Here is a 15,856-nt window from a genome sequence, read left to right on the forward strand (position 1 = left end):
CTTATATTTCTCACTTGTGTTCCCTCATACACACCAGGGACTAGATTTACTAAACTGCGGGTTTTGAAAAATGGAGATGTTGCCTATAGCAACCAATCAGATTATAGCTTTCATTTATTTAGTGCATTCTACAAAATGACAGCTAGAATCTGATTGGTTGCTATAGGCAACATCTCCACTTTTCAAAACCCGCAGTTTAGAAAATAAGTGGTGACTCTGCTTTTATTTCCTATTTTATTTTCTGAAACTTATTTGTGCAACATAATGTATGTCTTATTATTTATTTATTGTAACTAAGCCTTGTCATTGTTCAGATTAAATACATTTTATCTAGCATATTCTCCATGATTCTTTGGGAACTTACGAAGCCCATGGAGGCTCATGCTACATGTGTATGTAATTTAAGTGTGAAACATTAATAAGTGGTTTTGGTGAACATAAGGACATCATAATAAATCCTTTGTGGTGTCAGAAAAGGTGTGTTCATTGCTAACTGACTAAGGTGACGTCAGTCACAGCCAGCTGTTCAGATTGATGTATCTGGGACAGGATGGGCATTCGTGACACTTGGTGTAAAGGTTTGATGTACCAGATAGCTAGGAAGAAGGATGGGGACAGATCAGTTTGGGAAAAAGTTCAACTTGTGGTCCGATGGAGCTTTCACGTACAACTGATGTCAGTTGCCCATGAAAACCCTATGGCTGAATACCAGGGGAGACACTGAACACTGAAGCACTGGGCATATGGTAAGTCCTGTGATGTGTGTCAGCAGTTGGGCGCACCAGTGTTCGTGCTCCCCTAAGGCCCTTGCCAATAGTTGGGGAACCTTTCCAGCGAGTGGCTGTGGATGTAGTAGGTCCCCTGCCTGTGCCCAGTAGATTGGGGAAGAGGTACATCCTCACCAAGGTGGAATACGCTACCTGGTATCCAGTGTCTGTGGCTCTGTTCGCCATCACTGCGGAAAAAGGTAGCGGATGCACTGCTAGGAATATTTAGTAGAGTAGTGTTTCCTAGCGAGATCCTAACCAATTAAGGGACACAGTTCATGAGTGGACTAGTCCACTGTCTCTGAGCAAAGTGCAGAGTGTGGCAACTCCGCACTGCCCCCTACCATCCCCAGACTAATGGACTGTGCGATCGTTTCAATGGCACTCTGAAGCACATGCTACAGTCATTTGTAACCTTGAAGAGGGGAGACTAGGAAAGATACCTGCCACACCTCCTCTTTGATTATTGGGAGGTGCCACAGGAGTCTTCCAGTTTCTCCCCTTTGAATTGCTATATGGCCACAGAGTCCATGGACCTCTTGACCTGTTCCTGGAGTCTTGGTAAAGGGAGCTACCCACTCAGGATGTCTCTGTGGTGGACTATGTGTTAAAGTTCAAAGATCGGTTTGGGAAACTCATGGCGCTTGTGCAAACTAACCTATTGGAAGCGCAGACCAAGCAGGAGACTTGGTATGATCAGGGCACACGCGCCAGAGTATTTGAGGTAGGGCAGAAGGTCCTTTTTCTGATCCCTACGCATCAGAACAGCCTGAACAGAACAAGCTCCAAGCTGCCTGGACTGGACTGTACACAGTCTCAAGACACCTAAGTTACATTAACTATGTGGTGTCATTTGATAGCAATGATAGGCGGCAGCATCCCTACCTGGTCAATATGTTGAAGGCATACCACAAATGTTTGGAGCCAGTAGCTGCAGTTTGCTGCTTACTGACTGAAGAACCAGGAAGTTGATCCACTACCTGACATCCTTGCAGATGCCAGAGGTGAAGGTAGTATAGAGGAAATGGGCTGGAATGAGCATTTTAATGCCGGCAAGAAAAGGCAGCTTGAGGCAGTGCTGCTGCCCTTTGCGACTCAGTTTTTTAAGAAGCCTGGACGGACTTCCTTGTTAATGGGCCATGTGGACACGGTGAGCAAAGGCCAATTAGGCAACCCACTTATCAGGTCCTGTCAGATGGCAAAGAGTGTATATATAAGGGGGTACAGGAGGTGCTTGGGCTAGGTGTGCTTCAGTGTGTGATGCCTATTCCCTGTTCCGCTTTGACATTCTGTTAGACGAGTTAGCTGGAGCAAAGAATATCTCAACATTTGACTTGAGCAAGGGGTAGTGACAGATACCACTGACCGCAGAGGCTCAAGAACGGTCGGTGTTCATCACCCAATTTGGCCTGTTTGAGTTTAAGTCCATGCCATTTGGGATGAAGAACGCATCATCCACCTTCCAACGTGTGACTGATTACCTGCTGGAAGGGTATAAAATGCTTTGCTCAGGCTTACTTGGACAACATTGAAATTTTTAGTAAGTCCTGGGAGGACCATCTGAAACATGTAGAGCAGGTGCTGGAGAAAATTCAGAGGGTGGGTCTGACAAATCAGGGCAGACAAATGTCAAATGGGGATGTCAGAGGTACAGTACCTGGGGCATCGTGTGGGGGGAGGTAGCATTAGGCCCAAACCAGTGAAGGTAGAGGCAATCCATGACTGGCCCCGGCCCACAAAGAAGGAACTACTAGTACTTCCCTTCTTAGGGACTGCAGGGTACTACAGACTTTTTGTCCCAGACTTTAGTACTGTAACAAAGCCCCTGACAGATTTCACTAAGAAGAAACTCCCCAAAGTAGTTGACTGGACATCCGCTTGTGAGCTGGCATTTCAGTCATTAAAGGAAGGCCTGGCTCATGGTCCAGTACTGTTGGCGCCCAATTATGACAAAGACTTTTTATTGTGTAAACTGACACATCACAATACTTAGCAAGGTGGCTCCAGATGGTCAGGAGAACCCTGTGGCCTATTTCAGCACAAAACTGCTGAACCAGGAGGTGGAGAATGCCACAATTGAAAAGGAATATTTGGCCATTGTTTGGGCAGGGAAAAAACTTTACCATATTGACTCACCATAATTCTTTAAAGTGGATACAACACACCTCAGGAAAGAATGGCAGACTTTTGCAGTGGAGCGTGACACTTCAAGTTTATGACTTTCATATCATTCACAAGCAAGGAAAGGCTCACAGCAATGAGCATGGACTGTCTTGGCAGGTATAGCCTGATCCCCCGGGGTCACCCCCGAAACCCTGAGAGACTTTGGGACAGGAGCCAAAATGTGAGGACATGGCCTGCTGGTGGCCCGCATGGACAAGGGGGGTGGAGTGTCACTGGGTCCCCTCACCTCCCACTTGACCAAGATGACTGCTGCAGCATAGAATGGGTTAATTCTTGTTGCTGCTGTGCCAAATGGGTTAAACCTCAGCACTAAGGGATTACACATGTATTAAAGGGTATATTTATTCATTTAAGTGTCAACATTTAATCTATGGTTGCTGTGGCGCCAGTTTGTAATCGGTGCAGCACTGGCAGTATCACTGTGTCACTAATTATCTCCTGCACCTCGGTGTTCCCTATTTGTATCTGCTTCTCCCTCTCCTGTGCTGGTCATTGTTGTTTCTTTGCCTTCATTATGGTTTGTTTTTCCTGCTGATTCTGATCTCTCGGACTCCATATCCTGCTGCGACACAACTGCTCCGGATATCTCTCTACCTTCTATTGCACCTGCGTCTGCAGTATCACTGTGCAGTGTCAGCTATATTGGGTTTGCATAATTTACCTGTATTTGCTGAGCAATAAACACCTTTATGTTTCTTCACATCCCGGGCTCCATTGCTGTGATTTTACTAAAGAAAGTCCCCCATGATAATTTGACCTTTTTATGTGTGAGTGTCCAACACATACTACAGCCTGAAGACAGAGGAGTGGGTATTTAGACTTGCTATCTCTCTAAAACAGGATGCAAGTAATATAGGAAACGTAACACAAAGATTTAGGAAATCACAGATTAATGTAGTACTTGTTAAAGTTTACATTGCGTTAGCTCCAAGGTTAGAGGATATATTACATCCTGATGGTAATTATTGATTGTGATATATCAGACATTGTGGTGCCAGCTGGGACAGGGCCTGGGTTGCCCCCGCCAACATGAATGTCAGAATCTGTATAAAAAGAGCACTGTTTGACCATATAATGTATCATTCTTTCTGTAACCTCTGGAAAAATAACTAGTATCACAAACTGGCGTGTATCTTTCCTTATTAGGATGGCTTGAGCCAGTAAAACATCACTGCTTCAACATCCTGCTTTGATGCCTGCTTACCTGCTGTAAATTCCTGTGACCTACAGATTAGGCCCATCTAATCTGTTATCCAGCTGTTCTGAGGTTGGGACCCAGCATCCAGTACTAATGCTCAGCCCACTGCCCTGCAGCTCTGGCCATTGTGAGAAGCAAGGGGGAACCATACACAGCAACCCTGATCTAAAGGTAGAGGTCAGTGGTACCAGCCCAGGAGCCAACCAAGGGGGTACAATAGTTACCCAGAAGGAGGCAGTTTTAGGTGCCAGGGAAGGAGCCTAGTGGTGGCAGCAGAAGCTCCTCCTACTGCATTTGGAGGTGCACATTTGTTATAAAGAAAGTGTATGGTGGCAAGGCAAGCTCAGAAGGTCCCCAGCAACATGGACCAGGTGGCATAGGAGGTCCATCCTGTCACAAAAACATATTTTCATTTAAAGTAAGGTTTGTAACCTTACTTTAACCTTAACTCAAGTTATGAGCTCTAATTATGGGAGATGAGGAGCCATAAATTATTGTAAATATATCAAAAGGTAATATGAAATTATTGCATTTAAGGTTAAATGTCAGAGATCAAACAAGTAAAGTCAATTAAACACAGAAAAGAGATATCTGCTGCATAATTAAAGTAGTTACCCATTAAAATATTTCCAGTTTATGTATTTTGGACATATAGTCACACTCACACAAATATAAATGTAGGGCCATTAAGGAGAGCAAAGCATAAAAAAGAAGTAACTTTGCACCTTGGGAAAAACCATGTTGCATAGGAGGGGATGTAAATTTAAATGTGGGGACAGATTTAAAATTGGGATAGGGCAAGTCCTAGATTAACTTTACATTTCAGTGTAAAAATAAGGCTAGCAAGTATTTGTGTGCTACATGAAAAAACAGCCAGTATTTAACTTAAGTGCAAAATAATAAACTAATTTGCACCCATTGCATTGTAACATGGTTCCTCTTGGAGAACATTTACTCCTTTTTTTGCCTTACTTTCCTTAATGAATCAGGCCAGTAGAATGTATTATTTTTATTCATAGCAAACAAGCACATTAAGCAGTATTTAGTGTATGATATTTTCACTGATTGGTTAATGGATACACATGTGTTTAGTTAAGACAATGAAACACTAAACGTCCTTTAATATTAGTTACAAATTAATGCTGTTTCGTTGTAAAAAAAATAAATCCTCATTTCTAACCATTTGTATTTCTAAATATAACAGCATATGCTACTTTGACGCATATTAATGTTGGTGGGAGTGATAAAAGACTTTTTCTGGCATGTTTTCACTTGTTTATGGTGGCCCTTGTGAGCTGTGAGACACTAAATAGAGAACACCATCTAATCCAAGCCATGTCTAGTAATCAACTTTCACATATCTCAAAATGTCAGGACAGACCGAAATGGGACAATAAAATTCAGTACATTTTGACATGTGTTGGCTTTGCAGTGGGCTTGGGAAATGTATGGCGATTTCCATATTTATGTCAGACATATGGAGGAGGTAAGAATTCAATTTAAATAAAGAAATTCATGCAATACTTACATATTTATGTCATTATGATTTTGTGTACTGTGTGTTTACGTTCAATATGTACTATTTTAGGCATTGAAGCAAGCCTTAACATGTTTTCTAAAGAGTAATATGTATTTTTAAATATAACACTTTTTTAGTAAATGATAGTTTGACATTTTCCAACACAATTTAACTTCCCTTGGCTCTGCGACCAGTCCAAGCACATATATTTTATATATGTATATATTTTATATTTATACGATTGATGGTTTTTCTGTAGGGATGCTTTGCATGATACTTTGTTGTCTTGTGGTCTTTGACAGAAATTCACAGAAAAAGTAAAACTATCACATTAGTGTACTGCCGACAAACACATAAGGATCGCCTGTTTTTATATATTTTTTTGCACAGAAAGACGCTGCTTATTGGAACTCGGAAACTGCTCTTCATACTGTAGCTCCTGACACTAAGGGCACATTGAGCTGCCTTTTTATATAGTATTACAACTTTGTTTTCTTGTTTTTGTTTATCTACATTAGTGTTTATGTACATATTAATGCACCTCTAATATGAGATGCACTTAGATGATGCAAAAGAATCCCCAAATAAAAGTTGAGGTTGATAAATTTGTGCATAGAATCCAAGCACAGCTTTCTCCATGAAATGCCCTCATTTATGTATGTTGAGCCAGTATCTTCCAACAGTTGGAGCTAAACTTAGTTGCCTTTGCAACTGTCTCTATCTTGTGTGTAACCTTAGGAAAAGGAGTATATATTTCACAGAGGTAACTGTGCAAACAAAAGAACATGGCATTACAAAAGAAGAAGAAATTGATTTTGCACTACACTTTTTCATCAAAAGTTTAAAATGACTTCAATATGTCTGGACAATAGATAAAAGGCACTGTAATTCATTGGTTTAAACTTATCTTTTCGCCTTAAGTTACAGCCATCAGTGCTATCAGAATTTTTTGTTAATATTAGTGATACATTTTCCAGCTAGTAATGATATTATACAGATAAATATATCTCACAGGTCTCTTACATTTATACTGGCCCAAAAACCTATCTGTCCTTAAAATTTACCACAATTAAAGCTAATTACTTACATAATGCAATTAAAATTTTGAAAATGTTGTTTTTCTTCAACCACACTTGTAACTTGTCTCATTGTTTCCATTACAGTATAGTGAAGATATCGCTACTATTTAAAAATATAATTCGTTTGTAATGCTGGTACAGCTTGCTAACTACATAATTTGTTTCTGATACTAATCAATTGCAAAAAATATTTATAATAATGCATAACACTTTACTAAATAATAATAATAATGGTAATTTGTATATTACTGTTTGATATTCTACTGTAAATGGAAATGTTAAAGTGAGAGGGGAGTGGTATGCTCATATGGATTAGAAGAGATTTGTAGGCTATTTATGATAAGGATTACCACATATATTATATATTTTTTCATTAAAGACCTTGGGGTATATTTACTAAACTGCGGGTTTGAAAAATTGGAGATGTTGCCTATAGCAACCAATCACATTCTAGTTATCATTTATTTAGTACATTCTACAAAATGACAGCTAAAATCTGATTCTGCTATCACTGTCTGTGGCTTGGATGGAGGTCCATTGCCTAGCTGAAAAATTGCTTATGAAACACCTCCTCTGCAGTTAACTGTGTGAGACTCTTCAGTCAGAAACCCTGTCATTCTACCTCATTAATTGTAAATCTGTTCCATTAATATTAGGCCAACCTTGGCTCTCCCTCCACAACCCTGTAGTGGATTGGGCTAAAGGGGAGATTACTCAATGGAGTTTCCCCTGTTCGCAGTCTTGTTTGACCTTGCCACTCCGGATTCTGCAAACTGTCTCTCAGCAGCTTCCTCCCCAATACCACGAATTCCGGGATGTGTTCTCTAAAACAGAGGCTGACTCTCTGCCTCCACATTGTGAGTTTGGTTGTGCCATTGATTTGAAGCCAGGTTCCAGATTACCCCAAAGGGAGGTTGTATTCACTCTCTTGTCCCAAGACCAAGGCCATGCAATAGTATGTAGAAGAAAATCTGGAAAAAAGTTTTATTTGGCCTTCTGAATCCCCAGTAGGAACTGGATGTTTCTGTGCATCAAAAAAAGACGGTGGATTGCGGCCTTGCATCGATTTTTGGGGCCTTAACAAAATTATAATCAAAAACACCTATCCTCTTCCTCTCATCTCCGTGCTATTTGACCAATTAAAAACTGCTACCATCTTTACCAAGATTGATGTCTGTGGAGCATATAACCTTAACCGCATTAGAGAGGGGGACAAATGGAAAACGGCATTCAACACACATTCTGTCCATTATGAATACCTGGTAATGCCATTTGGTCTTTGTAACGCGCCCGCAGTGTTTCAGGATCTCATTAATGAAGTGCTTCGCAAACTTCTTGGCCAATTCTTTGTCGTGTATTTGGATGATATCCTGATATAATCACAGTCTTTGTTGCTACATCAGACCCATGTTAAACAGCTCCTCCAAAAACTTTGTGATCACCATCTCTTTGCCAAGTTGGGGAAGTGCGAATTCGAAGTAAAGAAGGTATTATTCTTGGAGTACATCATTTTCTCTGCCGGTTTCTTTATGGATCCAACTAAAGTCCAAGCCATTCTAGATTGGGTACAACCCAATAATCTCAAAGCTATCCAGAGGTTCCTCTACTTCGCAAATTATTATAGAAGATTTATTTGTGGATTCTCAGATCTAGTGGCCGCTATTGTCGCTCTTACCCATAAAGGAATGGATCCCAGTAATTGGTCCTTTCAAGAGATAACCGCGTTTTGAAGCCATCAAAAGGGCATTCATTTCTGCTTCTGTCCTCATCCACCCTAATCCAGATGTACCCTTTGTATTAGAGATGCCTGTGATGTAGGAGCTGGCGCTATCCTCTATCAGAAAGACCCTCATACTCACCGTCTGCATCCTTGTGCATATTTTTCCCGTAAATATTCTGTCGCTGAGGCCAATTATAATGTAGGCAATAGGGAACTTTTGGCCATCAAATGGGCCTTTGAAGAATGGGGTCATTGGCTGGATGGAGCCATTCATGTAATTTATGTTATAACTGATCACACAAACCTCCAGTACATTGAGTTTGCCAAGAGGTTGAATCCCAGAAGAGGCCCGCTGAGCGCTCTTTTTTACCCGTTTCAAATTCATTATTACCTACAGACCCGGATCCAAAAACATCAAGGCGGATTCATTATCAAGAAGTTTCATTTTGCATCATGTACCTGTCACTGAATCACTACCCATTATTCCACCTTCATGCTGGATTAACACAGGATTTGGATGTAACTCTTCGTAGATTTAAAAAAATAGCCTCCGCAGGAACTCAGGTGAACCATTTATTTGTTCCAGTCCACTTACGAAAAGCGGTTCTCTCTGAAGCTCATGACAGCCGGGCTGCTGGCCATCCTGGTATCTCCTAGACAGTGGAAACTCTTTCACGTTGTGTGTGGTTGCCCTCATTGTACTCATATGTGAGGAACTTTGTTCTTTCTTGTGAAAACTGTGCAAAGAACAAGATTCCCAGGAATTGTGCTTCAGGCCAGCTTGACCAGCTTGACCCGTTGTCAATTCCTTTGAAGCCTTGGTCGCTCTTATCTATGGATTTTATTGTAGACCTTCCATCTTCTGCAGGGCACAAAACTATATGTGTGGTTGTCGACTGATTTAGTGAAATGTCTCATTTTATACCTTTAACTAGACTTCCCAGTGCATGGAGTCTAGCTGCACTTTTTGTTCAACATATTTTTCACCCAGAGGCGCGGAAACTAACAGAGTGGAAGGTTTTCACCAGAGGTTCCCGCAAGGGAATTTGGGCTTGGCAGCTTCCACCCTGCAGGTCGCGGCCCTCTAGGGGAGTTCCTAGTGAGTGGTGATAGAGAACCTAGTACAGAGAAGAATGTAGGCACTAGATAGCCTCAAATGAGTAGTATTTACTGAGTGATGCTCACTGATAGTCCACAGAGAGATAGAAGGTGATTTGCAGCAGCACACTTGGAGAGATGATAGCGATGATCTGCAGAAGTGACCACTAACGAGTGGAGCAGGTAATAGGTGATTTGCAGCAGTACACTTGGAAAGATGGTAGACATGATCTACACTAGTTACCACTAACGAGTGGAACAGGTAATAGGTGAGTTGCAGCAACACATGTGGAGAGATGGCAGCGATGATCTGCAGTAGTTACCATTAGCGAGTGGAGCAGGTAATAGGTGAGTTGCAGCAATACACTTCCAGGGAAAGCCAGGGAAAAAGCAGGGAATGAGGAATGAATGATATTCAGGTTACCGGGTGGCAGCCGTGGGTGAGCGGCATGTGACAATAGCGTTATTCTCTGTGGATAGCTGACCTGCTGTGTGCTGTATTGCTGACTCCTGCTAGATTTCCTGTTTTGACCTTGGCTTTGTTTTGGACACGCGTGAACTCTGATTGCCCCGACCTTTGCTTGTTATTTGGATACCCCTCCTTGCTGTCAGCCCTGACCTATTGGCATGTTTTTGTTACTCTGTTTGCTTCAGACCCCTGACCTCAGCTTACATCTGATCACCCGTTATCATCTGGATTCCCTCCTCCGACCTTGTCGCTGCGGTTTTGATAATAAACTTGCCCTACTATAGAGTTAAGACCTGGGGGCATCCGAGTACCTGTGAGCACATCAAGCTCTACGGGAAAGGTGGCTGCTATAGGCGAAGACCTCTACCGCTAAGTTCTGTAAGTTTATTATGAGACTGGTCAGCCTAACTTTATAACTGGCCCAAAATTACAAGGAGGAACTCGCCTGGATGGATGAGAGCGGGACCAATACAACTCCAGCCCAGGGTCTGGCTGGTCAAATTCAGATCCTGTCCCAGATGGTTCAGGGATTATCGCATCGGCTATCTGAACAGGAAGAAACCTCCAGGACTTCACAAGTCACTCTGGCACCTGCAGCAGAACCCAAATTAAATTTGCCAGACCGGTTTTCTTGGGACAGAGCTTTGTTCTGGAATTTCAAGGAGGGCTGCAAGATCTATTTCCGCCTGAGACCCTGAGCTTCTGGCTCAGAACAGCAAAGGGTCGGTATCATCATCTCCCTCCTCCAGAATGATCCTCAGTTATGGGCCTTTAGTCTGACTCCAATGAGTCCAACATTGCATTCGGTGGATGCTTTGTTTAATGCCTTGAGTCTACTCTATGATGATCAAAAATTCAAAGGAGGATCAAGGAGAGGAAGGAGGTACCATTGTATTCATCTGCGTTTGTTCCCGCATCAATTGACACTGAAGAGCCCAAGCAATTAGGAGCATACTGTTTTTCTTCAGACGGACCCAAGGTCTTTGTCTATACTGTGGCATCAAGGGTCACTTTTCCCGCTCCTGTCCTAACAAATCAGGAAAATGGCAAGCCTAGGGAATAAGGGGGAAGTTCACCTAGGTCTACAAATCGTCTCCTCCAAATATACAGTCTTAGTTCCTGCATGCATCACTCACAGTGCTTGTTCTGTTGCTGTCTTAGCCTTTATAGATAGTGGATTGCCCCAACCTCTGCTTGTTATTTGGATACCCCTGCTTGCTGCCAGCCCTGACATATTGGCCTGTCTTTGACTACTTTATTTGCTTCAGACCCCTGACCTCGACTTACGTCTGACCACCCGTTATCATCTGGATTCCCTCCTTCAGCCTTGCCGCTGCGATTTTGTTAATAAACTTGCACTACAATAGAGTTAAAACCTGGGGGCATCCAAGTACCAGTGAGCACATCAAGCTCTACGGGAAAAGTGGCTGCTATAGGCGAAGGCCTCCACCACTGTGCTCTGTAAGTTTCTTACAAGACTGGTTAGCCTAACATTCTAATACACATTTGTATGGACTGTGCATTTAATCAGAGGGATACCAAAAACATAGAGTTTATTGCATATTTAAAATTTAAAAAAGACAAAAGATCATCAATATCACCCTTTTCTAAATTTGATCCAGAGAAAAACAAAACCCCTGCAACATAAGTGGTAATTAAACTTCATAGGAAGAAAAATCTTACCGTATATATAGTAAGCTTGTTGCCCTGTTTCCTTTTCGTCTGTTAATATCCAGACTCCTTTTATTTCTGAGTCTGTTCTCAATTGTAAAGCGCTACAGAAAATGCTGGTGCAATAGAAAAAATGATAATAATAATAATAATAATAATCTTCCTGATCCATTATATTTAAATCAGATTAATTCCATGGACCAATCATCCTAATAATGCAATCCACTCATTGTACCTAGAGATACAAATTCCTTTAAGTGAGGGATATATAATTCATATTTAAATCCATTTAGTAAATCTGAGGTTAGCACTTCCCTGAAATTCCTTTCTATGTTGATGATGAAATTAGCTTTTGTTCAGTTTTAGTGGATGACGCTTGTCACCTGCACAGTATGGAAAGCTTCTGCTTCATAGACAAATGTTTGCAATAACTTTAGATATGTTTATATTTACATTATATTTACTTAAGTTACATTAAGGTGCATTCTCCAAAGTAAACAAACATAATTTGACTACCAGTAAGTACATAACACTACAATTACCTACATTAAAATTCATCTGGCACTTCCCTGCCCAATATTCTACTTTGTCTAAATCTTTTTATAAGGAGTAACTATCCTGATCCTTGGTAATAACTATCCACAATTTAGTGTTATCTGAAAATAGTTACACCAACTACTAGAAGACATTGAAAAAGGCAGGGCCAAATATTAATCCCCATGGTACGCCATTAATAACTTTACTTTTGTCTGAATATATTTTATGTATAACTAGCATTGTATGAAGCTTCAGAAATTCTGTTTAAAGTGGTTCTGATTAATGTCAGCTAAAAAATTCACAAATTTTAACTGTTTTTGCCAATCATGATTAATTTATTTTGGCTCTGATTTGCCAGATCTTAGCTCCAATTCACTATGCCCACTTCCTTGAGTTATCTATAATCTATAATGTGCGAGCAGAAGACAGAACAATACAGAGAGAGCCTTACAGACATGGATATTAACTTGACTAGAATCTTTATCAACCTTAATTTTGTTTAGATTATTAATTCCCTTTGTTCTGTGCTTATGTGAGGAAACCACCCATAGCTGGGACTGTGATTAATCTCTGTGGGATTCAACTCACTCGGACAGACCATAAAAAATCCAAAATAAGTTTTTATTATTGCCACAATAAGAATATATCTAGTAATTAATTAAGATTGCTACTAACTTAGGCAGATAGCTTATATCTAGACCTGCCGGGATCTGGCAATCTCTCCAATACCAGAGACTATCCGCAGCTCATACTCAGAGCATAGCGAGACCTTGTCATATTAATACTAAACACTATGTATAGCAGGAAATTCAGGATGTATACCCTATCCTTATAATAAAAACGTTCCTGCAAATAACCCCAGCCACACTACATCAGTTCTATATATATACGAGTGGAAGAGGTTATTAGCTTATTAAACCGTGCTCGTATTCAGGATGATACCAGCGTGACCCTGATAACATGATCTTGTTGTAGATATTTTAACCCTAATGTGAATGATTGGATTATAAAGCAGTATATCTCTCGTTGCTATACCAATTCCAGAGTCCGCTGCTTATGATCTTAGTTATATTCAACCAGCTTTATATAAACACGAGTGGTAGATAATATGAGTTAATTTAATTACACACATACTCACTACGATATCTACGTGGCTCAGGCAACATGATTTTGTTGCAAGTGTTTTCTGTTTATATATGAATGATCTAACCACAAGCCAGTATATTTCACCTAGATATATGACAACCGTGATAACATCATAGTGTGAAATAGGATCCATATATGGAATACTAGTGGGACTCTGGAAATACAATCTTGCTGCCTGTGTGTTTTACTAACTGAACTATGAGCCAGTTTATTTCCCCTTGATAGATGATAACTATTACTTTAATACAGTGGGAAACAAGGACTCATATAGGAAATATAAAATCCTTATATTTATAAAGGGTCTCTCCTCATTATATGTATTGGGAGACTTTTTTTTGCTGATCCACATTAATTTTGGATGGTCAGACCGATATACAACAGCAATATTTATCATATGATTAAACCAATATATAGAAATAATTGAGCAGCGGGGCGGCTTGGTAGTCTCGTGTTACTACCTATCTTAACAGAATATTACCTTTTTGACACTCATCCATTTTTCACATTTTAAACATTTCTCTATGGGTCCTCATGGAACTCAATATATTGAGGATTTCTATTAAAATAAACTAATAAAATTTAAGTTTTAACTTTTGACCATTAGAGTGCCTCTTTGTTAGGACACACTTTTTCTCTCTCTTTCTCAACAATATGGATATTAACTTGACTAGAATCTTTATCAACCTTAATTTTGTTTAGATTATTATTATTATACACTTAAATTATTTAACAGTTAGACATAACAGGTCTGAATTATTATGGAAAGGAAATCAAAAAGTAACTTTGCACCTTAGCAAAACCATGTAGCATTGGTGGAGGTGATAAATTTAAAATGTGAGGACAAATTTATAGTTGGAGTAGAGCATGTCCTAGATAAACTTTTAATGTCAGAGTAAAAATAAAGCCATCGATTATTTGCTTTCCACGTGAAAAAAACAGCCAGTATTTTCCTTATGTGCAAAATTAAGCATCAAGGGCTTCCGTGATTGTTCTTTCACTCCCACTATTATATCTGAACGTAACGCCTTTTCAGCTATCAGAAATTTAAAAGTGGTATCTTTATTCTTTTTAAGTTAACTTCAGGCTCTTACATAACTCCACGGACTATGTTTAGACTGAATTGATTCACTGGCGATCTATAAATAATCTTGATTCCCCTATATGATTTATACCCTCTCATGAGAGTGAAAGCAATTGTGATACTAGCGCTCTACTTTAGATCACAAGGTCCGTATTTCCTTTCCCTGCAATAGACTAATAGATGATTCTCCATCCATCATATATAGCATTACTTTGCTGAAAGCTTCTACTATTCAAACGATAATCACTAATACTCTCACCACAAGCTTTCGAGAATTAAGTGTAATATAACACAGTATATTCCAAATCTTTATTTGAGATTGAGCTTGTCAGAACGTATTTTCGGAACTAACTCTGCAGGGTGCCATATAATTATTTTATTACACACAACACTGTGGAAGCACTGTTTTGTACCTATTTATGTTTTTTATATTTCACCTTTCGTTGATCTATTAATTTTAAATTGACTAATAAAAGTTATATTTTATTTCATTCTTAAATAAGGATATATAATAAAGACAGAAGTGCCTATGCTGATCTTTTTCCTTGACCTAGGTCAAGGATTTTCTTTTTTCTTCAATTTATTTATCAGCTTGCAGCACCCCCTCTCTCTTTAATTAGAAATACTTCCATGATTTAAACAGGAGAAGAGGTTGTCTAATTTGACTGGTGCAGGACCCACTTTCCCCTTTTTTTTATTACATTATTAACAACCCAGAACTAAGCCACACTTCAGAACAATGGACATTTGAGACAAATGGTAGCCACCTTAGTTAACACAAACAAAATAGCTTCTGCTGTCCTGCTATTTTCACACAATATGACAACAGTCTTTATATTTCTAATACATACAATATTGCAGGTAACAGCAAGGGCAAAATGTACCTAATAACATGAAATAACAATACAGATAATACACCAAAGCTTTGGTGTATATACTTAGACTGGGCCCAGGATTAAAATGTACATTAAACTGTGAGAAACTGGTGATGAAGTCCAGAGTCCAGTTTTGTCAAAATACCTCCCCCACTATTTAAACTTGTGTCCCAGTCTCTTCTGCAGACACTACTCCAGGTTTAATGCGTTCCCCTGCTTGGTGAATAAATATCTTGTTGGGCTGTGCACAGCCTCCAGCATTTGCACAATATTATATTCTTGTAGCTGCAGGAAGTCTTGGTCTCCTGCTCCAATAGCTATCCTGAGCACTACTGCCTGAGAGCTCTAACGACTGCCTTTCCCTGGTTGTCTGGGGTCCTGTATGGCTACGCCTCTACCTCCCACAGTTCATTCCTGCCCTGAGGTTACTCATTTCTCTAGTCTGCATCCACTTATAGACTAGCTTCTTGCTCACTATTTCCTAAACGGACTAGTGAAAGTAAAGCACGCAG

The 15,856-nt window shown here is 40.1% G+C and overlaps 1 protein-coding gene across 1 annotated transcript in view; it reads left to right on the forward strand.

Moving 5' to 3' along the window:
• Positions 1–1,791: 1,791 nt before the first annotated feature.
• The window catches only part of LOC142159470 (sodium-dependent neutral amino acid transporter B(0)AT3-like), a 124,559-nt gene continuing 110,494 nt past the window's right edge, over positions 1,792–15,856 (forward strand). Inside the window, exons 1-2 of the mRNA XM_075214370.1 lie at positions 1,792–1,917; positions 5,524–5,635. Of these exons, the coding sequence (XP_075070471.1) occupies positions 1,792–1,917; positions 5,524–5,635 (238 nt within the window). The remainder of the gene's footprint in view (positions 1,918–5,523; positions 5,636–15,856) is intronic.

The sequence above is a fragment of the Mixophyes fleayi genome, chromosome 5 (genome assembly GCF_038048845.1).
Source record: "Mixophyes fleayi isolate aMixFle1 chromosome 5, aMixFle1.hap1, whole genome shotgun sequence".
In the NCBI taxonomy this organism is placed as follows: domain Eukaryota; kingdom Metazoa; phylum Chordata; class Amphibia; order Anura; family Limnodynastidae; genus Mixophyes; species Mixophyes fleayi.